This window comes from Pleurodeles waltl, chromosome 3_1, assembly GCF_031143425.1.
Source record: "Pleurodeles waltl isolate 20211129_DDA chromosome 3_1, aPleWal1.hap1.20221129, whole genome shotgun sequence".
NCBI lineage: Eukaryota > Metazoa > Chordata > Amphibia > Caudata > Salamandridae > Pleurodeles > Pleurodeles waltl.
Genome location: NC_090440.1, coordinates 1187368847 through 1187395097, shown reverse-complemented (window position 1 = coordinate 1187395097; position 26251 = coordinate 1187368847). Strand labels below are relative to the sequence as shown.

At 44.1% G+C, this 26251-nt stretch overlaps 1 protein-coding gene across 4 annotated transcripts in view; it reads left to right on the top strand.

The window, feature by feature from the left end:
• KCNJ5 (potassium inwardly rectifying channel subfamily J member 5) overlaps window positions 1–26251 on the top strand; it is a 291234-nt gene that overhangs the window by 133133 nt on the left and 131850 nt on the right. For all 4 annotated transcript variants that reach the window (XM_069224500.1, XM_069224499.1, XM_069224501.1 and 1 more), the window contains exon 2: window positions 21605–22545. In XM_069224500.1, the coding sequence (XP_069080601.1) occupies window positions 21612–22545 (934 nt within the window). In that variant the 5' untranslated portion in view covers window positions 21605–21611. The remainder of the gene's footprint in view (window positions 1–21604; window positions 22546–26251) is intronic.

Below are 26251 nucleotides of genomic sequence, written 5' to 3'. Positions count from 1 at the left end.
AAGAAGATAAGGAAGACCCTACACAGGCTTTGCACCAACATGGCACAATGCGCACCCATTGCATACCTAACCAACACAGCACAACGCACACCCAATGCATCCATAACTGAGGAAACCGGAATGAGACACTCAGGTAATGCAGCCACCAAACAAAGCTTTGACACTTACTACACAGCGCTCTATGCCTCCCCATTGGAGGTGGACCCTGAGGACCTCTGCGATTTTGTGAGGGATCTGCCCACAAGTCCCCTGATGGGTCTCAAAATGGGATGCTCTGGATAAGGACATCTTGGGCAAGAGGCTTGGAGAGGTCCTGTCTCAGCATCAGCCTGGCATAACCCTTGGCCCTAATGGTTTCCCAGTGGAGTTCTTTAAACTTACATGGGGTTGCTTGTTGACCCTTTTTGTAAAGCTTTTGTAGGGGCACAGGAGAGGGGCATGCTACCCCCTTATCTCCGAATGACCAATATTGTAGCCATACATAAACCAGGTCACCCACCAGACATTTGATCCTCCTACTGACCGATCTCTCTCCTGAATACAGAAGTTAATATATGGGCTAAGGTCCTGGCCAATAGACTGCGCACATTGATAACCACCCTGGTTAATGTGGATCAGTCCAGATTTATACAAGGGTGGCAGTTTTTAGGGGAATTGGCACTTGCAAACACCCAATCCTTAAAGTCTCTCTTTATCCAAATCTCCAAGAAGACAGTGCACTTAAAGGGGGGGGGGGAAGACACCCACAACCCTCAAACTTGAACAATCGAAGTCTGTAAAAAACAAGAAGTCTACATTTAAGGCACCCGCTTATTAGACAAGACATTATTCACTTATGTTGTGGATAGTCCATATATAAAGTAATGTTCATTCATCAGATGACACTTGAGCTCCATATCCAAACTTCAATTGGTTTGATTCAATTCAGCCTAAGACAAATTGAAAATCCAGTCCTTCAGTGCAGTTCAGTCAATTTTAATCAGTTTCAAATCAGCCTCAGGTCAGCCAGCACATGTTTCATCTTGGAAAATATCCAACCGACTTCGTCAGGGCTGAAAATATCATTAAAACAACGTCCTCAGGAATATGATCAAACAGATTTATCACTCCATCACCAATTATTGTGAGCGTGAAAAACAAACACAATTCAGTTCTGCAAAAGTTCCATTATCTGGAACATATAAATGCATGCATCCATGTGCACCATTTTAATCTGAAATTAATTGCTGTATATAAAAAAACCATTGTGAATGGTGAGTAACATCATGCACTATCACATAATACCAGCTGATAAAAGACTGTAATTCAATATCGGACAAATCCTAGTAAGTAATCACCCCAGACCCAAGTTAACCTAGAGAAAACATGCACACTCATGCGAAATGTATGGAGCTCACAAGCCCACAGTAAGGGCAGTAAGTATGAGCATTAATTTAAGACAAGTTTCCCCACCAAACCAATGGGCAATACCTGGTAATCAGTGAAATTCCAATTGAGTATATGTGTCCAGTCTCTTCTGATTCTGAGTCCTTCAACTCTTCAAAAGTTTAAAGTAACTATCACAAAAGAAAAAGGTATACCTTTACTTCTTTGTTCACGAAATCGAACTGGAACCCCAATACAAACTTCATCACATTGGCCCCGAATTTTCTGTCAAACAGGTGGACCATCACAGGATTAAATGCCTACCTTAGTATTAGCACTCCCCGAGGACAGTAAATCTCCATGTGCTGCGAGTACGGTGCCATAATATCTTTTCAAAGGATGGTCCCTTTTCCACTACTTCCTTAAATACAGGAAATAAACACAAACATACAGTTTGATACAGAATATTCGGGACCAATGTGTTATAGTTTTGTATTGGGGTGCCAGTTCAATTTTATTCATGAAGGAGTAAAGGTGTCCTTTTTTGTTTTGTGATAGTTACTTTAAACTTTTGAAGAGTCGAAGGACTCAGAATCAGAAGAGACTGGACACATATACTCTATTGGGATTTCATTGATTACTAAATATTGCCCATTGGTTTGGTGGGGAAGCTTGTCTTAAACTAATGCTCATACTTACTGCCCTTAGTGTGGGCTTGTGAACTCCATCCATGAGTGTGCACGTTGTTTCTAGGTTAACTTGGGTCTGGGGTGATTATTTACTAGGATCTGCCTGAGATTGGATTACAGTCTTTTATCAGCTGGTACTATGTGATAGCGCATAATGTTACTCACCAATCACAATGGTGGTCACAATGTTTTTTTTATATACATCAGTTAATTTCAGAATAAATTGGTGCACATGGATGCATGCATTTCTATGTTCCAGATAATGGAACTTTTGCAGAACTGAATTGTGTTTGTTTTTCACGCTCACGATAATGGGTGACGGAGTGATAAATCTGTTTGATCATATTCCTGAGGAGGTTGTTTTAATGATATTGTCAGCCCTGACGAAGTCGGTGAGATATTTCCCAGGACGAAACACATGTTGGCTGATCTGAGGCTGATTTCAAACCGATTAAAATAGACTCAACTGCACTGAAGGACTGAAGTTTCAATTTGTGATAGACCGAATTGAATCGAGCCAATTGGAGTTTGGGTCTGGAGCTTAAGTGTCATCTGATGAATGATCATTACTTTATATATGGACTATCTCTAACATAAGTGAATAATGTCTTGGAATTGCTTATAGGCGTGTGCCTTAAATGTAGGCTTCCAGTCCAGCTTTATGCCTGTGCAGGCCACATGCCATAACATCTGGCATCTATACAATGTAACTGCATTGGCAGAAAGACTGTCTGGAGCACATGCCCTTCTGATAGTCGATTTCCACAAGGCATTCAATTCTGTGTTGTGGGATTATTTGTTTTGCTGTTTTTGCATGATGCTTTTTGGGCCCAAGATCCTTGGCTGGATGAAGCTCCTATACATGGGACTATAAGCCAGAGTGCGTGTGGGGGGTCGCTTTCTACTCCATTCCCATTAAACCGGGGAAAGAAGCAGGTATGCCCACTATCGGCCTCACTTTTCACACTCGCTATTTAACCCCTGGCGAGATGTCTGAGAATATACGCCTTTGTTAGTGGCCTCGAATCAGTGCCAGACCTCGGATAGGATAGCATTATATGCAGACAATGTCCTAATTTTTCTGTATGATCCGCCAGTGTCAGGACCTGGAGCCCTTAAGATCATGGTGATTTTTGGGGCTTTTTCTGGGCTAATTATTAACAAGTCCAAACCATCCATCTAACCGCTATGATGCCCTCCAATGGCACTTCATTGGCTGGATGACATTCAAGTCCACTAGAAGTGCTTCCAATTCCTGGGGGTATATGTGATGGAGTACTCTGCGCGAGCCTTGGAGCGAAATATCGTTGCCTACCTGGATGAAGTGACTTGAGACATAGAGTTCCAAATGACTCTTTGTTGATTCTGGGGCACTCAGCCATATACAAAATGGATATTCTTCCTCACCTGCTATATCAACTGCAGAACTACACCTTCCCACTCCCATAGTCTGTCTTTTCAAGGGGCTGGAGTCCTTGCTGTGGGCTCTTCTGTGACAACACAGTACTTCATGGGTAGTCCTTTGCAAGTGCTACAAATCCACATATAATGGAGGTATTGCAACCCCAGACATATTCTTGTACTACCGGGCATCTCACCTTATTGTTATCAATGAATGGTGGTTTGATACAGTGGATGACCCCCATTCGCTAGCGAAAAATGGCCAATGCAGAAGACACCTCTCCTGCGTTTCTTATAGAGGGGACCCTTTCAGATAACCTCCCGATGACCACTCAAGTGACCTCCCAGTTATGAAGGGAAACCCATAGAGCCCTTTCATTGGTGAATAGCCTATCACAGGAAACCCCACTGTGGCATGGAACCTGGCTGCCGCAGGTCACGGCCTTAGAGGGCTTTAAACCCTGGAATGCAATAGACATCTCAAAATTTGGGGATGTTCTGTTGGGTCTAACACTGAAAGCCTTTCAAGATTTGCAGCAGGAATTTGATTTAAACCACTCACACTGTTTTCAGTACTTACAACTGTGTCATGACCTCGCCCCATACATTAAGGAGCTTACACACATACTCAACATTACCCCACTTGAGGCTAAGATACTCCTGGGTGATCTGACCAGCCAAAAAAATCTCACAAGTATATTGATTATTAGTGGTCAACACACCAGATTCCTTTGATCACCTCTGAGAACCATAGACAGGAGATCTAGGGCAACTTACAGATGATGACTGGAGAAATGCTTGTGCCACACCCCACGAAACGACGACTGCCTCATGGTTCCACCTCATACAATGGTAATATCTACATTGGACATGTTATACACATGACCTGTTCAGGAAAATTGGAACTGTAGCCTCGCAAACCAGTCTCTGCTGAATTGTTGATTAGGGCGATTTCTCCACACAACCTGGTCCTGTATGAGGCTAGCCCCATTCTGGGATGGGGTGTTGGCGTGCCTGGAATGGGTGCTGGGGTGGAGGCTACTCAAGACCCGAGCTTGATTGCTGCATGAGTCTGGAAATCTCCATTTACAAGGTGAGAGGCATCCCACTCGAGTGCTATAAGATATGGACCGCATGGGGGCAATACTGGTGAACTACTCTTCAAAAGGTCCACAATCCGTGCCACACTCTATATAAAGAAATTCGTTCTTCCATGGGCAAGACAAGACCAGGGGCCTAGCGGTGAGAGGGGATTGCCTGTGGCTTATTATAATGACACCCAGGTTGGAAGAGGGGGTTCATTGTGGTATTTGCTAATATTAATCCTGCAATCCTTTATTATGGGCTTAGTCGGGCTGACAAATGCTGGTCTATATGGTTACTTGAGAAAAATCTGGTGTATTGTTTTTGAGAAAAATCAATGAAATGTGATTTCAAAAAAATAAGTGAGTGAGACAAATCAATATACATTCATAGAATTTAGGGCTTTCATGGTGTGCATTTAATTCTTAATCATTAGATTCATAGTTTTATTGGGTTGCATTGAGATGATTGTGTGGTGATGGTTTAGCAGTGTAATACCACTGGGTCCTGTTGGTCAGGGACGAGGTGTAATATTATTGATGTGTGATTGGTCTCAGTCATGAAATGGTTTAATATACCCCATATCACGAGAAGCATCAATGATTAGTGATGGACACTGCCTTAACCTCTCAGTGGTGTTGCTCTCTCTACTCATTTTAGGTCTACCTCTCACGTGTCCTGTTGTCTAATTTCTCTTTGTCAGAATGTTGCTCACCTCCACCAGAATTTTCTTTTTTTTCCATCACCCGAAATTTCTATTATGTTAACAGATATTTGGCAATTTTTTCCCGACACATCCAATAGTGAGATAGGTTGAAATCTAGCAGAATTATCCAGCAGACCCTTTTGTAAGTTGATCCAATTTAACTAGCTTTCTAAATAAGTGAAATGTGGCCAGCCATAATACAAATCTCCAACAACTTCTGTAAATGAGCTGTCCTCTGATGAGGTTCCATTTTTAAAACAATAATCGAGATTTCACCAAACCCCTAACTCTTGTGTCTTTTTTCCCATACGTATCTATTCACTTGGTCAGAGAGGGGAGTATTCATTATCGAAAACTATACATTCTACAATGACACATTAATGATGGGTTCATAAAGGTTAGCACAGCTTCAGCCACTTGGCATTTTGATTATTTAACATGATGAATTGTACCTCATTTTAAAAAAAAATTATGTTGATATCAGGCACAAGAGTGAACACTTTTCTTTTTCAAAACCAAAACGTGTTGCCGTATTTATAGCTAATACATTTTTGCAAAGTCTTCGGGAAAATATGGTTGCATGGCTCAGGGGCTAAGGTTGTTGGACTCCATGAGGTTATACTTGAACAAATTAGATTTTTTTGCTTGCAGTACAATTAAAACACATCATATTATTAATCGAAGCTGGATCATTGGCTGGTATGACCGCAACTTTTCAAGACTTTGTAAATGTGTTCAGAACGTAGGCAAGCAAAACCAGAGGCCCAGATTTATGTTAAAGTGGCGCAGCACGGTGCTGTGCAAAAAATTGCAGCGCTACACTGCTCCACTTTAGAAATGCACAGGTGCACCATATTTAGAGGAATACGGCGCACCCCTGCTTTCAACCGTGCTGGCGCTGAATAAAGCCACCTAGCACCAACGCAAGCATCCTTGCACCACAGAGCAAGGGTGTCTGAGTTGAAGGGATAGATTGTTTATGTGCAGGAAGGTGTCCCTTCCAGCACGTAAAGAATCATCCATGGCCTTTTGCTTCTTCTATGTGATCTGCAGAATGCAGCACACATAGAAAAAGCAAAAAATGAAGAGGAATAAAAGCATTCCTCCTCGTTTTGCCATGCTAGGGCCACCCCTGGGGTGGCGTTAGTTTTTGGTGCTGCCTCGGGTTTACGACAACTCGTAAATCTGTCAAAAGCTATGGGTGTTGCAGGGGAAGGCCCACCGCAACACCCACTGCACGCCCCTCTGACGCACAACAATTCATCGGAGGGACCCATATTTACAAAGAGGCGTAACGCCACAAAAATTGGCGACACCTCCTTGTAAATATGGAGCAGCGCTCAGCGCCACCGAATCGTCATGAAAAGGGATGCTCCAGTGGTGTTGGGGGCTCTTAAACATGCCCCAGAATATGTTGCAAGTTCTTAGGGGGCTGTATTCTTTTATGAGTAGGCAGTAAAAACCTCACTGAAAATATATGAGATATGAACTATTTTGATTAAGGAGCTTATTTAGGGGTTTGGCGATGATGTGGAGGATGCTCCGTCCTCCGTGTTAAAATTATTTTTTAGGCTATGGCATTTGTAAAATGGTGAACAGGATTTCTGGCACATTTTGGTGGAGTAACCCATCTGCCAAACTATAGGTACTGCTGTGTGTTCTGAAATGCGATGAAAGGAGGCTTGGGTAAAAATAATTCTAAAAGGCTTTGGTCCTATTTCAGATTCACCAAAAATTGATATTTTGAATGAGTTTGGGCTCTGAGCATTATACTTCTCAGTAGACTTTAGGCTGACCTGTGATTGCGAGATATATAATGAAACTTATATGTGAAAACAGACCATAACTATAAATGGACCCTCTCTGCCGAAATAGTGACATTTTATAAGCCACTGTGTTGGGCTATGCTACTTGTTAGCTTGCAATGTCCTCGTACCTTTACTTGTGTACATCCGCTGCTCGATTTCGAGGCACTACTTTTTTCTTTTTGTGCCTGTGTTTTCCAGTTATTTTCTTCGTTTATTTTGCCCGCCTTCTTCGTGCTCTCTCTCCTGGTGTGCTTTTCCCTCTCCCCACATTGCTTGCTCTCCTGGCCACTAGCTCCAAATTGCCCTTTCACTTATTTGCTCTCCTCACCGGCACCACCCAGGTTGTTTCCCCTCACATGCTCCCTTCCATGTTGCTTTCTCCAACCGGCATCAACATTTTTCCTGCCCATGTCTCCTTGTGTTGCTTCAGCCCCCAAGTGTTGCTTCCGTGCTGGTGTTGCTCCCAACCCTGTTAATTTCCCCTGCCTTACAAAGATGCTTTTACAGATCCAACATGGATCAGTAACTATAAGGAAAGAAAAAGCAGCTGTATTATCCTGTAGGCCCGCACACCATGAATGTATGCTCCTACATAATGACCTGGACAACCGTGTCAAAAGTTTTGTTTTTTTAGTTTGGTGATGCTGTGCAGCATAGCTAAAGACCATTGACAAAGTCAATAAGTCCCAAAGGTGAAACCTATTGGCTTTGCCAATGATTGCTGGAAAGGGGCACTTGCACAAAACATTTTATCTCCTAGTGGCTCAATACTACTAGATGGACTACATAAATCAATTACTGATTAACTTATCTGCTACCCAAACTTAATTTTGTCATTCAAGCTGAATGGCTTCCCAAATGGTGTGTGTACACAGTTAAATCGCTGGTACTGGGTGATGTAACGCTATGCTGTACATATGTGGATAAGTAGACTTACCAAACCTATTTTACCTTTTTTGATCACTCTCTCTTGTAAAACAAACTTGATTTATTCAGCTTTCGAAGGGCATTGACAACTATCCTGAGTGAACTGCATTCTGTCACTAGGATAAATTAAGGAGCTGTGCTATCTATTTCAGCTGAGTTAAAATTCCTGCAAAATCCTGTGTTTAAGAAGGCTGTGCCCACAGCCGACTCATCTAACACCACGACATGCATTCTAACCTATCAACGAGTGAATATACTTTCATTTTCATGTCATAGGCCCTCAAAAATTGTCTTATATTATTCTGTTGACATGATAATTTATAATAATCTCTGCACTGACATAATCTTTCATGGTATCTACCGTATTTATTAGGCGCTCTGAAAAACTGGTGTATTGGTCTATGTAAGGGACAAGATTTAGGCCCAATGGTTTATAAGTGGATTTAGGCTCAGAGGTTCAAAATGTATACTCTCGACAGAATGCTCATCTAAGCTAAATTGTTGTGGGGTGCCAAGTTACCATCCAGAATTCAGTAGTTAATAAGCATTGGTAATGCCAGTAGGTATGGCGTATCAATGAAAGTGTCACTGATGGGTGTAGAGACTCAAGCCAGAATATACTTTTTGCCACAAAACTGGTTAGCGCCGTTTTGCGGCAAAACATTTAGCACCGGCTTGCATCATTTCACAATGCCAGCCAGGTGCCATATTTTTTGAAGGGCGCAAGCCGGTGCTAAACTTGGGCTATCGTCTTAAAAAAAGACGCTAGCCGGGTGGGGGTGGCGTTAGGGAAGGAGGGGGTTGTGCATCAGAAAATGACGCTAGCCTGGTTAGAGGCAAAACAAATGCTTCTAACCAGACTAGCGCCATTTCCTGGCTCAGAACCAGACAGGTGTCATGCCCACAACCCCTCTGGCCAGCACAGGGGCCAAGTGTCCCCGGGGCATGGCCATTGCACCCTGTGCCATGCAGGGGGCCTCAAGTTAGGGCCCCGATGGCAAAAAAAATAGAAAAAAAATACTTACCTGGGATGGGGTTCCCCATCCTTCGGTGTCCCTTTGGTGGGGGTGAGGTGTTCCTGGGGCTTGAGGAGGGCACCTGTGGACCCAATCCATAGTGTTTAACCATGGAAATGGGTCTACAGGTCCCCTAACATCTGGTCTGACCCAGGTGTTAAATAATGGTGCTAAGTAGCACCTCCTCCCATGCGTGCGTCATTTTAGCACAGGGGATAAATATGGGGCTATGGGAATAGAAACAGTTTTTTTAATGGGCCTACCTTGCATCTCATTGACGCATGGTAGGTTCACTCATCCAAAAAATGGTGCAAACTGCTATATTTTGACGTTAGACGTGTCTAAAGCCAAAATATGATTATGAAGTTACGTTTGCGCCGAATTTGCGTAAAAGAAATGAGGCAAATGTGACGCAAAAAAAGTATAAATATGGGCCCCAATACGTCATCATACACACCCCATGTCACTCATCTTTGCACTAGTACATCTATTCGTTAATCTACTGACTCCTCTTTTTATTCCCCCTTTGACACAACCACGATAAAACACACACAAACTAAACAACATATATAAGATAAATCAAAAGAAGACATGATGCCTTCTAAACCCAGCAGGCATATGTTTGCAATAACAAAACTAAACATAGCAGTGCGTGTCCATCTTGCAAATGTATTGTAAATAGTCTATCATTGTTTAAAAGTTTAAGCATGGCAGCCACATTTATAACTACCAATGTCGGTTATCCTGGAATAGTAAAACAATGATAAGCTGTGAACAACAGTTTTACATAATGATCTCCTGTATTAGGTGAAGAAGCCACATAGAATGCGGTGCACTGCAAATTAAATTACCAGCAAGCAAGCAATTTGTTAGCAATGCCTGGAGAGCGGTAGTATCCTCTTAAGAAACATTAAAATAAAAAGAAGAGAAGCAAAGAAATGAAACAGGAAATATATAGGGAGAACATTCAAAATTGAAGGACTGTGAACAAGACTCCTTGGGGAGTTGAAACGCGTTGGTGGTTGTTAATTTGGCATCAATAAATAGGCACTAATTGAACTTCATGGAGTGCAGTGAATACTTTTGGTGAATTATATTTTACGAGATTGGTCCTCTCCGTCACGAGCACCGGCAGTGGAGTGCACCACCCAGCAACCTTTAGACCATCTTTGTTTGAATATATATATATATAATATTTAATGTTTTTCCATTACAAGATCCTGGCAGACTGTTAAGAAAAGATTCTTCTAAGTGTTATTACAATGGAAATCTTCTCTCCATAGGGTTTGTCAGAGGTGGTAACCAAAACCAAAATCATTCTTTACTAGTAGGCGTTAATACAGAGAAATAGCTTTCACCCCTACATGCCTGTTGATTTTGACAGATGCTTTACCCTTCCAATATCTTAAGCCAAATTAGTTTATCAGAACTTTTCATGGCTACAAAAATATTTTACCTATTGAATCAATCAGGCCTGTAGCTCTTCTCAATGGTTTATCACCATAACCAACTGAGCCTCCTGTACTGCGCATAAACTTTCACAAAAGGCAAACATCAGGCATGCAGTCATAAAATTATACATTGCACAAAATTACAGTGAGAAAAGGAAAATACTCTCTTTCCTAAGGGGGAATAAAAAGGATTCTGACTGTACAAATTTTCTATACCCATGGTTTGCTAGATGGGTAATCAGCACCAAACTGCTTGCCTATTATGGTAATCTGTGAGGCCTACTGCCTTTGTAATAATGTTTCATAATAAACAGCATTGAGCATAACATTTTCTTCCACACCAGTCATGCCTATAGCTGTCATCATTGGCTTGTTACCATAATCATCTCAGGCCTATTTTACTGACCATTTGTAAGCTTCATCCCATGTCTACTATCAGACATAAAGTCATGCAACAACCAATGTCAGTCCCTGGGACCCCATTTGCGGGCCTTGCTCCATTAAGGATGGGTGCCCTGGTGCATCAAGCATACCTGGCGGGAGCAACATGTGGATCTGTTGCCCTGCCCCATCACTGTGGGCAGGGAAACAGATCTAAAGACCGCTCCCAGCAGCCAGAGCATTTTTGAAGCTCCTGACAGCTGGGAGCAGACTTGGTGTTTGTGCCCACTTGGTGGGAAACTTAAAAATGCTACCGCCAAGCGAAAGTAAACACAGGTGCCACTAATGGCATCCCCCTCTTTCAAAAATATTTTTATTCCACCTTTTTTTTTAACTTACTAACCTCTATCTACTCCTAACCCCTAAAAATACCTTTACCACCCTATGACCTTACCCATCGCCTAAACTCTAAAAATCCCTCACCACCCTATAACTCTACCTCCCAAATCCTAAAAATGCCCTTAGCACCCTATGCCCCTCCCACCTAAACCTTAAAAATCCCTCACCATCCTATACTGCTACACATCCTTAAACTCTAAAAATACCATTACCACCCTATTCCCCTACTCATTCGATAACCTTAAAAATACTCAATCCTATGATGCCTTTACCACCATACAACCTTACCTATCCCTAAACTTTAATTTGTACTTATGTATGTATATATTCACTTAAACAAACAAAGGTTAAAGGGACGATATAGTTAGGTTCTGTATTTACTCACACAAAATCAGAGAAATTCAGCCGTTATAGTTAGAGTTATTTCAAGTAACTATAACTTGCAGCCTAAGGTGACTATAACTGGTGCCCCCACCATGCACAGTTTTCTATTCAATAATTTGAACATAGATTTGGTAATTAGCAGTGCATGGCGAGGGTACGCGTTATAGTTACCTTAGGATGCGAGTTATAGTTACTTGTAATAACTAACTGTAGCTGCTGAATTTCTCTGGTTTTGTGCGAGTAAATAAAGAACCTATCTATGATATCCCTGTAACCTTTGTTTTTTCAGTGAATTTCTATATTTTTTTTATTAAACAAATTTAACATTAAGTAATTTTCGTTACTATACATTAATCCAACCGCTACTGCACACAACCTTCAGTCGTGTTTGGTCGGTTTGGCCAGCCGCACTAGTGACTATCCCCAGGGCCCGGCCTTGAGATTATTTGAGAGGGACAGGGGCCGCCAGGTCCCTCTCCCCGGCCGATCTCAGCCCCGGGGACCTTATCCCTGGGCCATCTGTTCTCAGTGCTGTTTCTCACCAGCTCCAGCGACACCTGACTTCCCTGACTCCGTGCAACATTTATTTTTCCTAATGGTTTTCCAAGGTACTGTAACTAGGATCTACACAAGTCTGTGGCTGGCGAAGCTTTCACACTGGTGGCACCAGACTGTTGGAAGCAACACCGTTAAGCCGTTTTTGATAGTCCCAGTTTTAGCTATTGTGTTTCTAAGTGCTATACTGCATTTAGTGTTTGCAAATTTGTATCTTTACTTGTGTATGCAGGGTTTTTGTCATTTTGGTCTTGGTTTACTTGGATAAATATTGGCTATTTTTCTAAGTGGGTGTGGAGTTCTCTTGTAGTGTTTTCAATGTGTTACTGTGTGTGTATGAAAAAATACTTTACACATCGCCTCTGAGATAAGCCTAACTGCTTGAGCCAAACTACCAAGGGAGTGAGCAGGGGTGATCTTAGGTGTTTGACTTCCTTACCCTGACTAGATGCGGGGGTCCCTACTTGGACAGGGTGCAAACCACTGCCAACTAGAGATCCCATTTCCAACACAGGGTAAATGTTGAGACTATACATTTCAACTGCCCAGAACAGAAGTGTGGACATATAGAGAAAGGTGAAAAGACATTTCTGTTAACACATTACAAATAAACATCAATTGAAACAAAACAGTGACGGCTCGCCTCAAATCAGCTATCTTGGTCCGTGGAAGATTACCTCCATTGAGGAGTAAGGGATCATTGTTTAAAATAACTTCAAACTACTAGAAGAGTTTTTTAAACTTGACAACCCAGTGTAGTGAATGTAAAATCTGTCCGGTTGATTAAATATTAGTCTCAAGTTATACACTTGGCTGTGAGGAATGAGTGGGAAACCAAGACTACAGGGATTCTTTGTAGGTGATGCTGCACTGCAGAGGACTAACAACACCAGTGAGTTAGTGAGGGCAGGTAGTCCTGATATGGGAGTGGTTCCTTTCCAAGATTTAGAGCTCAGCAGTTAATTTCCTAGCAAAGGACTCTAAGCCCAAGCCTATGTTAAGCGGACCCTTATGCATTGGTGCCGTTCGTGAGGCAGCAACTGCAGCACATGCTGCGCTTCTACAACGCAGAGCGTGCCAAAGTGGCCTAACCACACAACCTATAATGCACTGACGTCTAGACTCAAGGGGCCATATTTATACTTTTCGACGCACAACTGCGCCAACGCAGTTGTGCGTCAAAAAACCTAACGCCGGCTAACGCCATTCTGAAGCGCCATGCGGGGGCCGTATTTATTCAATGACGTTAGCCGGCGCTAGCCGGCGGAGCTGCCTGGTGTGCGTGAAAAAAAATGACGTACACCAGGCAGCGCCGGCGTAGGGGAATAAGGAGCTTGGGAGCTTCGGTGCCAAAAAATGGGGCAAGTCAGGCTGAGGCAAAATTTTCGCCTCAACCCGATTAGTGCCATTTTCGTTTGGACTCCCAACCCCCATTGAAATGACTCCTGTCTTTGCAAAGACAGGAGTTATGCCCCCTTGCCCAATGGCCATGCCCAGGGGATGTCTGTCCCCTGAGCATGGTCATTGGGCATAGTGGCATGTAGGGGGGCACAAATCAGGCCCCCCTATGCCACAAACAAATTAAAAAAAAAATACTTACCTGAACTTACCTTATGTTCCCTGGGATGGGTCCCTCCATCCTTAGGTGTCCTCCTGGGGTGGGCAAGGGTGACAGGGTGGGTCCCTGGGGGCATGGGAGGGCACCTCTGGGCTCCTTCCGAGCCCACAGGTCCCTTAACGCCTGCCCTGACCAGGCGCTAAAAAACGACGCAAAAGCGGCTGGACGTCATTTTTTTTGACCCGCCCACTCCCGGGCGTGATTTTTGCCCGGGAGTGTAAATACGGCGCACATGCCTCGGAGTCACTTTTTTAGACGGGAACGCCTACCTTGCATATCATTAACGCAAAGTAGGTGTCCACCCTAAAAAATTACGCAAACTCCATGGACTTTGGCGCTAGACGCGTTTAACGCCAGAGTATAAATATGGAGTTAGTTTTGCGTCAATTTGCGCCAAAAAAAACGACGCAAATCCGGCGCAAACGGAGTATAAATATGCCCCAAGGTGTGCTCGGAAAGAGGGGGCAACAGGGCATTATTTTTTCTTTCTCTGTATCTCTAGACTCGTCTAACTGCCGCTGCTCACATTGATGTTTGTTTTCCATGTTAGTCCATGCTCAATCATATGCTGGCAAATACATCTGAAAAGTGACCTCACGCACGGAGCTGTTTAATCTGGTATTGCCTACATAAAAAGTCTTAAAGCCAGGAGCCCAATTTTAGCTTATTTCAAAACTCTGCACTTTGACACTATGACACAGGTTACCTTCATCTATTTTTTCTATCCATTTTTTCCCCCAGCTAAGAGCGTGTTGCATTCTGGGGCTTGTAGTTTTGATTTTAGCAATTGAATTTGGTGGTGGCATTTTGGGTGGTTTGAAGTCTGTGAATAAGATGGGTTGGGATGCCGGTGTACAGTGTGTTGCCGTAGTCCAATCTGCTTGTGATTAGGGCCTGTGTGATGGTATGCCTGCTGTCCAGTGGTAGCCATGTGAAGATTTTATAAAACATGCAGAGGATGTGGAAGCATGAGGAGGTGACGTGTTTGTGAGAAATTGGGTTGTTGGTTTACTGGGGTGTGAACCCTGGTCAGCCAACAACCACAAACCCTTGCAGGGTGAACCATGAAAAGTCACTAAACTAATCTGTGCTTTACCATAAATATCTTGGCACAAAATAAAATCCCAAAACAATTCAGAAAAATAGAGTACATTTTATTAAATTATTTGACACCAAACTGACAAAAATCCAATCAGTAGAAACAGAATTATGTTTTTTTAAAGTATAAGGTTCAAAATAGCACCTGAAAGATAAAAGCTCTAACCGCTGACATCTGGTCATACGAGACCGGGTCATAGTCGAAAATTAAGGCTGACCAAGATGGAGCACTACATGGATACAAGAAATGGATTGGACCTGGTCAGCGCTTAGACTGTGCCAAGACTTGGAAAAACTTTAAGAGAAAAATGCCTGAGAATGTAGATGTTCAGGGGGCAAGGCTGCAGGAGAGTTTGAGGTGGGAGTTTTTTCGTCAGATGGCCATGAACTGTGAAGATTTTTACCTTCAAACTTAGTCACCAAAATGGAAGTCAGAAATCTCCAGTGGGATGAAACAGAAGACTGTAGCAAAGACATTTCCACAAGGTCAGATACCCCTTTAGTGAAGGGCCCCTGAAATAGATTTTCTGCGGCAGAAAGGAAAAAGCAGGAGAAGCCACAAAGTCAATCCAGCAGGGATGTACCTCGGGCAGAGAGGCAAGCAGGTTGGTAATGGTCTCCTCTGGGATCTCACAGCACATTTTGGCCAAATGTTTGGGAAATGGCTATCTGGGTACCTTTAGAACCACAACGAAGAGTCCGGGAGTGCATGGAGACCTCGTGGGGGTTCAGGACTCACACAGACTGGGTCCAGGTGCAGGTTCAAGATGGTGAGAACCTGTTATGTCCCCATGGCTCGGAACAGGAGGTCAGCAAACTATCCCTTGGATGTTTTCAGCATAGGAGATGATGTTGATTCCATGGGATTGGGTGATTTTGAACACAGGAGTCATGTGCATGTTGAAAAGTGTGGTGCATAGTGATAATCCCTGTGGGACACTACAGATGAGGTCCTTGGGTTCTGATGTGAACAGCGTGAGCCTGACTCATTAAGTTCTTCTGGAGAGAAAGGAGCCTATCCATTTGAGAGCTGGCCCTTGTATTCCTGCTGTTTGTAGTCTGGTGATGAATGTATGGTGGGAGATAGTGTTGAAGGTGGCTGTAAGCTCGAGGAGGATAAGGGTGGAGGTCTGTCTACTGTCGAGGATAGTGCATATGTCATCTGTGGCAGCGATGAGGCCTGTTTTAGTGCTGTGGTTGTTTTGGAATCCTGATTGTGAGTCGCCTAGGAGTTTATGATGTTCTAAGTGGTGAAAGTTGTCTGTTGATGGTCTTCTAAATGACTTTGGCTGGAAATGGAAGCAGCAAGATGAGTCAGTAGTTGCTAAGTACTTCGGGGTCAGCTGAGGGTTTTTTTACGACTGTGGTGACTTTGGCGTTTTTCCACCTCTCTGCGAAGATTGCTGTCTTGAGAGAAGTGTTAATTGTGGAAGTGAGTGCAGCACCAATTGAGGCTTTTCCCAGGGTGTGCACATGATGGGTGCATGGATTTGTGGGCACCCCTGAGTGGACTTCCTTCATTATTGTTGCAATGTTCTCGATGGATAGAGGGTTCTTTGCCGTCAGTTGGTAGTCTTTAGTTGATGAGATTAGGAGGCTGGAAAAGTTGATTAGGGGTGGCTGGGATTTGAAGTTGCTGTAGTTCTTCGTGATTTCTTCTTGAAAGAAGTCAGTGAGGTTCTTGCAGAGTACTTGTGAGGGGGTGATGTGTTGGTCGCGGCTATTGAGCTGGTGAATTCATTGATGATGGCAAAAAATTCCTTGCAGTTAATGGAGCTAGATTTGATTCTCAGGTTCAGGGTCTTTTTCTTGAATTCTTTCACTTGATGTTGATAGTGTTTATTTTTGCTGCCTTGTAGGTGTTTCTTACAATGGTTCCTCAGGTAGTTCTCTACTTCCGTTCAAACTGTTCTCGTCAACTCTCTGAGGTCAGCATTGTTTGTTGGATATTTTGGGTTTGGTGATTTATAGAGGGTATTGGCACAGGTGGAAATCCAGTTGTTGAAGTTGTTTATGCCGTTGGTGGGGTCTGGGTAGTTTAGCTGGAGGGCGTTGAGCTATTCAGTTTCTGTAACTTTCTTCCAGCAGCAGCTTGGGGTGTTGCTAAATTCTGTAGGGCTGGTTGTTGGCCTTGTTATATGGCTGGAGAAGATGGGGCCCAGGGTGTGCCAGGTGATGTGGGTAGAGCTTTGTACACGCTGAGTGAGGCTGATGTTCAGTACAGATTGTGTCCCTTATGTCTAAATATATGTTGTCCCTTTGTTAAACTGTTAGACCTATATTTACATTGTATGTGGGTGATCTAATAATATTTGTTACTGTCATCTCCCTACCACAAAATTAAAAACTGGAGTGCTGAGAAATGGGCCCTATTTCACTTTTTCATGAGCATGTTCCTGTGCTTGAATATCACCTGTTCCCTAGAAATCTAAGTGTCTCACAATATTGTTAAACAGTCCCTGATTCATGTGGGCAGGGCGAGTGTATAAACCTTAAGACAGCAAACCAAATGGGCAACACCAAAGCATCTCCTGCCTCTCTACCAGCAACAGTAGGGGATTGGTGGTGAGGCAGTGACTGCAGCATCCCATAACTCTCTACAGCCCCATTTGTGGTGCGTCCTGTATGGAAAGGCAGCACCATGGAGGCTGAAGACAACAGCTTTAGCTCAGATCCTGAGCAAGTGTCACTGAAGTCCCTTTTATATAGCTAAAGTACAAACTTTCACATTCAGAAAGTGTTATTTTGGATGCACAGCACCAAATGGCCTTTATTGGAATTAGTGAACTATAATAACGACTCCAAAGGTAAGTCATTTCTCTTATTTCTCCTGTATAAGCCTTTAGTTTAAAAATAGAGCAACATTATGGTCTATTAAACCATACACAAGAGAAAGGCTTGTACAGTGTGCATCTTGGACTAAATATTTTCAGGTCAGAAAATGAGTGAAGAAAAGTAATTGCCTAGGGTAACATGGTATAGTCAAGCATGGAAGCCGAGACTGAATCCAGGTCTCCTGAATAGACATTGTGCAATGCAAATTCTACAAGGGTATCTTTTTTCCCCCTCCTGTTATGATGACAATTTTATTAGTGACTCAAGAGACATGTTAGTTGTCCTGTGCCTCCTGCTCAAGGCCTTTTTGCTGTTCTAAGTGAAGCAACATTACGATTTATTTAACTATATACAAGAAAGGATTTTGTGAAGTGTACATATTGAATTGATTTATGTCAGGGTGCTCTAAAATTTGATGGCCACAGAACAGGGGGCAGGGGGAAGAAAGGTATTTGGCCAGGGTCACATAGTTGGGTCAGGCTAGGAAACTGTGGTTAAAACCAAGGTCTAGGTCAGTTTTTTTGCCTGGTCCAACAAAAACTTCGGACTGTGCTAGGCATGTTATGCAACTCCATTAAAAATAGCCATTGTTTTTTTTATAGACGGGATGCTGCCATAGTACCTCCCCTCTTCATAGAACAGGTAGAACTTAGGCAGCAACAGTGCAAGATTTCCTTCTTCAGCAAACAGATACAGTGAAGGTAGCTTCAGCACACACTTTTCCCATCACAGGACAGGTACAAATCAGGAAGCTGCAGTGCAAGCTTTACTTCCTCACAGAATATGGACATCATGGCAGTAGCAAAGCAAGAGTCCTTCTCACAGAAGGCAGCAAGTGCAAACTTCAATTTCTTGGCGAACAGATCCAGCAGGGCAGGCTAGTACAAGCTTTCATCATGCACGGAACATGGACAGCTAAGGCATGAATGATATGTCAGTTATAGACAGATTTCTGCAGCGAATCTTAACTTACAGAAGAGGAATGTTTAGGTTGATGACTGAGCGAATATGTATGTTCTGACACCAGTAGCACTTGATATTCTGTGTTGGCATCCTGAAAGTCCTAATTCTATGACTGAGAGACTAACTGCTTGTGTTGTTACTTTGGTTTTACACATATTGAGAGGTTGCTGTTACCAATTAGGCCATTGTTATTTGAAGCAACCCAGTGGGAGCAGGGTTGTGGCAATTCTTTGCTACGACTGGATAGTGAGCTGGTGCACATGCCCTTTTGAGAATGAGAAAGAGTTACCAGAAGCATCATCATATCATAAGAGTGGGTGAGCCTCCAGAGGGAGTGTGATTATTGAGTGCATTTTTATGTTTGTGTGTAAGAAGTCATGTTTTGTGGAACAACTGTTCCAGATGGAGCAGGCAATGTAAATAGTTGAAACTGATTTACCCTCCTGCATCAGAGGCAGCTGTCCTAATATAGAAATAAATCTTTCAGTATGGCACCCAGCCTCCTAAGTATGAGTTAATGCCAGTGTGATAGCATAACATAATGGGGGTTCCTTGCAGAATGTGAGGAGGAGCCCCTGAGGGGTCCCATATCGCATAGATATGCATTAGCCTTGGGGCAGAATGGTGTCCCCTTGAAGGATCTGTCAACCCCTCAAGGGTTGTGGGCCCCTCCTGCCCCACAGAAGCTGCAGGAGCTTGTTTTACGCCCCTAGTTCACCCTGAGCAATGGCCCAGCACTCCGTACACACATAGGGAGTGAATCCATGTATTTGCATGCTTCAACATATGACTAGAAAATCTCTAAAGGTAAAAGCTGACACGTCCTTTATTACTCCTCCTTGTGATTCTTTTGTGGCCTAAATGCATGTTCTACAAAAGCAGTGCCAGCTGGCTCAGTGCTTACTTGTAAAAAACATAAGTTCTAGGGCCCTCCTCAGGAGGCCACCACAGCTTGCACCACCCATTGCCCCTGCCAGCGCCATCAGTGAAAGAACCAATACAACTACTAACCATCACACCCTTCAAGTGCAACAATTCAGACTACTCCTGGCCCCCAAAGCGTTAGAATCGCTTGGGTGGTAACAATTACTCACTTTTTATGTATATTGAATTAATAAACAACTCTTGTACTGTTCATCTCTAATTTAGACATACAGGCCCTCATTCTGACCCTGGCGGTCGGCGGAGAGACGGCGGTCGGACCGCGAACAGACCGGCGGTATTAAAAATGGCATTCTGACCGCGGCGGTCCCCGCCGCGACCGACCGCCACTTCTCCACTCCGACCGCCACGGCGGTCATGACTGCCGGGCTGGAGTTTGCGCACTCCGGCCCGGCGGTCGTCCCAAGACCGCCAAGGGTATTATGACCCTGCCTACCGCCGCGGTTTCTTGCGGGCGGGAACCGCCGTGCGAACCATGGCGGTAAGCACTATCGGGGCCAGGGAATTCCTTCCCTGGCACTGATAGGGGTCTCCCCCACCCCCCACTACCCACCCGAGTCCTCCCCCCACACCCTCCACCCCCCTGCCACCCCCCAGAGGTGGTACGAACCCCCTCCCCACCCCCAGCCCGACATGCACATACATGCACCCCGACATGCACACACCCCCAACATGCACATATACACACCCCCTACACACACATACACAACGGGGACACATACCCGCACACATACATGCAGACATGCGCACCTGCCGAACAGCACACATTACCCATAGACACAGCAGCACCCCCCGCCCGCATACACGCACTCACACACCCCCTCTACACACTCACACGCACACCCCCATGCACGCCCACATCACACAACACCCCCCCACCCCCTCCCCTCACGGACGATCAACTTACCTTGTGCGTTGGTCCTCCGGGAGGCGACGGGAGCCATGGGGAGGTGACCGCCAACAGAAGACCGCCAACAGAAGACCGCCACACAGAAATGTGGGTCGTAATTCTGTGGGCGGTGTTCTGCTGGCGTGGCGGTGGAGGTTGACCAGTCTCCACTTTCCCGCCGACCGCCAGTGTGGCTGCTGGCGGTTTTCCGGCGGAACGCTCCCAGCGGTCAGAATGCGCACAGCGGCATACCGCCGCGGTCGGCGGTCTTCACCGCGGCAGTAACTCGGCGGTCTTGCGAAAAGACCGCCAGGGTCAGAATGAGGGCCACAGTGCTATCATGTGGCAGACTGTTACGAGTGCCAGTGTTGACAATTAAGTACTGTCTCAAATTAAGTACTGATGCTGACTACTCTATCTTTTGAGTGGAAATGTACTGGAAGGTTAAATGTGACTAAATTGCAGTATTTTAAACTGCCCACTGCATCAGTGGAGGCCTGTTAATCCCTAAAAATTAATCACAGCACATATCGCACTCCGTTTCCAATTGTATCCTCTTTTCCTCGTGTTTATATATCAATGTATTTTCTGAATTTCAGTGTGTTTTCAATATTTTCCCAGTTCTGTCTGGGAATGGAGTCTCTATAAACTCATTATTTACTTTTCATTACAATATGCTAACTCGGATGTACACTCTAATCAAAATTCTTTACTTTCAGAATTACGTTTTTTTATATATGTGTTATCCAAGCTCTGATCTATTGTACTTTTTAACATGCTTTGTTCTGAGTCTCGATGGCAATCTTTCATTAATTTTAAGCAGAGGAGACCTAGGGGCACAGTGATCTGATGGAAGTTCAATACATCATTGAGTCCAGCTCTGTAGTGACCTTTGTCCTGGACATGAGTTCCAACAGGGCCATCACAAACTCTAAACCTTCTGAGAATAGGAATGGAATCATAAATTATTCTACCACTTGCACTTTAGATCTATTGTTAGCGAGGTAAAATAATAAAATGCATGCTATTTGTAAAATGGTATTTGCCTTGTGGTTGTAATTGAGACCACTGATTTTTCTTTTGCTTTAACCTAGCACCACCATGGCTGGAGACTCTAGGATATTTATGAATCCAGATATGGAAGTTGGTGTAGCCCCAAGGGAGCCTAAGAAAATTCCCAAAGCAGCTCGAGAAGATGCTATTCCAACCAACAGGACCCGCCTCCTTGCAGAAATGAAGAAACCGCGTCAACGATATATGGAAAAAGATGGCAAGTGCAATGTACACCATGGCAATGTCCAAGAAACCTACCGTTACTTCAGTGACCTTTTCACCACACTAGTAGACCTGGAATGGCGCTGCAGTCTCTTCATATTCACACTGGTTTACACTGTGACCTGGTTGTTCTTTGGTTTCATTTGGTGGCTCATTGCCCACATCAGGGGAGATCTGGAACACATTGGTGACAAGGAGTGGATACCTTGTGTGGCCAACCTGAATGGGTTTGTCTCAGCCTTTCTCTTTTCTATCGAAACGGAGACAACCATTGGGTATGGCTACAGAGTCATTACTGAAAAGTGCCCTGAAGGAATTATCTTGCTTTTAGTTCAAGCCATAATGGGCTCCATTGTCAATGCACTTATGGTGGGCTGCATGTTTGTTAAAATTAGCCAACCAAAGAAGAGGGCAGAGACCCTAATGTTTTCCAACAATGCTGTGATTTCTCTGAGAGATGGAAAGTTGTGCTTGATGTTCCGGGTAGGGGATTTGAGGAACTCACACATTGTGGAGGCTTCCATCAGGGCCAAGCTTATTAAGTCCAAGCAGACCAAAGAAGGTGAATTTATACCCCTCAACCAGACAGACATCAATGTGGGCTTTGACACGGGGGATGACCGTCTGTTCCTTGTATCACCTCTCATCATCTCTCATGAGATCAACGAGAAAAGCCCATTCTGGGAGATGTCTCGTGCTCAGATGGAACAGGAGGAATTTGAAATTGTTGTTATTTTGGAAGGAATGGTGGAAGCAACAGGTAAGTGGTTGCTAAATCCCAACTAGTTGATATATATATAATTAACTAATTAAATTTGCCTTCCTCATGATCCAAAGAAGTTGACTATCACAAAATCAGCATTGTGGAAATTGGAGTATTGCAATACTCGCCCTTCACACTAAGCAACAAGCTTGTATAATGAAAGGGCTACGAGCACAAAATGTGCCCATTACAATAAGCCATCTGATCATACACGAGGTTATATAATATATGAGGTGCTGCATCACCTGCACTACTTCTGAAGGAATGCAAGCCATTTCAGAATGAAAGATGTGGTGTGATCAGGCTTTCGTATGCATGTGATTTGCAATATTTATCATCTTTGTATCTGACCATTTGACCGTAGGAACGCAAGTGGGAAAAAAAGAGTACTATATAGCATTTGTCATCATCTAGTAAAAGCCATCTGACCACGAAAGACATAGTGGTGGTGAAGGGCATTATACCACCACTCCTAAATACACCAACTCATTTGGAAATGATTATTTCATATTCCTGTGGTGCATACAGCACCGTTTAGTAAACTACAAAATAGTTGCCGATTGTGCATCGCAGTTAGAGATAGCACAGTGATATTATTGAAGGTAAAAAGGAGGCATAGTTAGGGACGTTACTAAGACTACATCGTCTGAAAGTGAGGAATGCTTGTGTGGACAGACACAATGGATATGAAAAGGTGGAAGGCATAGGCACCTGGGTGAAGATTTTCAGAACACAGATGAAAATGTATTTTGGTGGAGGCCCTGCGAGATTTTAGGATCTTCAGGTGTTCCACATGGAGAGAAGTCCAGGGAGGATGCCTTCTCAATGTCTCTAACAACTAGGGCTCATGATTGCCCACCGTTGCAGGCATTAGGTAGCTTCCTGTGCATGAGCTAGATAGCACAGCAGCCAATAGGAGAGCAGCTGTGCCTACGTTGCCGAAAGGACCTCAGCAAAATTGCAGTGACCTCTCATTTTGGTACTGTTGTTTTTTATTGATTTGTGGGCCTCTGATGACTTAATACAAACGTTTACATTCTCATTATTACATTCTTATTGCTTAGAATGTTTAACTAGGCTTTCAATTAAGGTGTCCATGTGCAGTATAAAATACCAATTTACAATTTTCCCTCTAGAAAAAACAACAATATGCTGTAGTCTGGAGTTAGAGCGCAGCATTTCCAAATGTGTTAATGCAAACCAATCTTCATCAACCAGGTCAGGATGTGAATTGGCTACTTAAAGAAAAGCAGTCTCAGAACCTGTGAAATTAAGGGCCAGATGTAGTAAAGTAAAATGTTGCGACTTGCAAATTGCGAGTCTGACCAACTCGCAATTTGCAACTCGCAAAATGGGATGCAGAAAGGTGTCTCAGACACCGTCTGCGACTCGCTATGGGGTCGCAAAGACCCACCTCATCCATATTCATGAGGTGGGTCGCAGTTTGCGACCCCATAGCAAGTCCCTTCACTCACAGGGATGGTGGCCTGCTGTAGTCAGCAGACCTCCATGTCTGTGACTGCTTTTTCAATAAAGCAGTTTTTTTTTTCATTTTGCAGCCTGTTTTCCTTAAAGGAAAACGAGTTGCAAAATGAAAAAAAAAACGAAACCATTTGGTTTCGTTTTTTTCACTGTAGGCAGTGGTCCATAGGACAACTGCCTGCTCTGAAAAAATATTTATTTTGGCATTCACAAAGGGGAAGGGGTCACATGGGGACCCCTTCCCTTTTGCGAATGAGTTACCACCAGTGTGACACTGGTGGTAACTGCAAGTTGGTTTGCGACCGCATTCGCGGTCACAAAGCAACTCAGCATGGCGATGCGGTCACAAATAGGAAGGGAACACCCCTTCCTATTTGCGAGTCGCATCCTCAAATTGCGAGTCGGTACCGACTCGCAATTTGAAGATGAGCATCGCGTTCGGCCTTTTGCATGCCGCAAACTGCGTTTTTCGCAGTTTGCGACATGCAAAAGGCTTCCTACATCTGGCCCATAGTTCTGAAATCTGGCGCCACATTTTGCTCTGTGTAATGCATGCGCGACAGCAGGTAATCTGTTAAATGCTACCTGTAAATTGATAAGAGAAAAAAGTTTAATATCAATCCAAGGTAATCCATAAAACAGACAGGTAATTCCAAATGGTGTGTGTACAAAACAATATTAGGCAGTACACTATACAATATACAGATACATAGTTACCACAAGCAATGGTTCAGAAATTAAAAGCCTCATTTTGGCATTTGGGTATGAAATGTTTCCGTTAGTAAGTCGTTACATTTTGGAAGGAAATTGTTTCCCATTTTCAATATTTTAGAAATTCTTGCCAATCTCACCAGCACCACATAAAGGAGGCCTGCATTCTCCTGTGCCTTGGCTGAGCCCAGCCTAATAGTCCTTCTGGTGTCCTCAATGAACATTTCATCCCTGCACAGGCATGCCAGCTAATATTTTTCGGCAGCCGGTTACCAATACAGTGGATGAGTACTTGGTGGTGTATACGTAGCATTTTATGGCGCATTTGAATCGGTTGTGTTTTTTTTGCAGCCCAAAGAATCAGATCGCAACACTAAGGGGCATATTTATACTCTGTTTGTGCCGAATGTGCGTCAAAATTTTTGACGCACATTCGGCGCAAACACTGCCCCATATTTATACTTTGACGTCCGACCCCGCGGGTGTCAAAGTTCCACCATGTGCGTCATTTTTTAGAAGGGGGAACCAGCCTTGCGTTAATTATATGCAAGGTAGGCGTTCCCTTCCAAAAAATGACTTTAAGGCCTGTGCCCCATATTTATACTGTGACGTCATTTTGACGCACAGGAGGGGGCAGGCCTTAAAAAACAGCGCCCAGCCTGATGGGCGCCGTTTTTTAACGCCTGCGTTAGGGCAGGCGTTAAGGGACCTGTGGGCTCAGAAGGAGCCCAGAGGTGCCCTCCCATGCCCCCAGGGACACCCCCTGCCACCCTTGCCCACCCCAGGAGGACACCCAAGGCTGGAGGGACCCATCCCAGGGAAGTTAAGGTAAGTTCAGGTAAGTATTTTTTTTGTGGCATAGGGGGGCCTGATTTGTGCCCCCCTAAATGCCACTATGCCCAATGACCATGCCCAGGGTACATAAGTCCCCTGGGCATGGCCATTGGGCATGGGGGCATGACTCCTGTCTTTGCTAAGACAGGAGTCATTTCAATGGGGGTTGGGCGTAAAAAAAAATTGCGCAAATCGGGTTGAGGCCAAAATTTTGCCTCAGACCTGACTTGCCCCATTTTTTGATGCCCAAGCTCCATTTCCCCCTACGCCGGCGCTGCCTGGTGTGAGTCATTTTTTTTGACGCACACCAGTCCGCAGCGCCGGCTAACGTCATTCAATAAATAAGGCGCCCGCATGGCGCTTTGGAATGGCGTTAGCCGGCGTTAAAATTTTTGACGCACAACTGCGTTGGCGCAGTTGTGCTTCAAAAAGTATAAATATGGGCCTAAGGGTCTCACCACACAGAAAGACTAGATGTTGACAAGAAGGGGGTAAGTTAACCCGACATCATTGACGCTAGCAACATATCGAGAGAGAAAACACCTCTAACGCTTCTCCCATGCTGGCCTCTCTGGCGGCTGCTGCCGGTTAATCAGACAATAGACGCTGATGTGCCTCTCTCAGGAAAAATCCAGTTAATGCTAATGATTTGCTGTAGGAAGTCATTAGCAGTAAC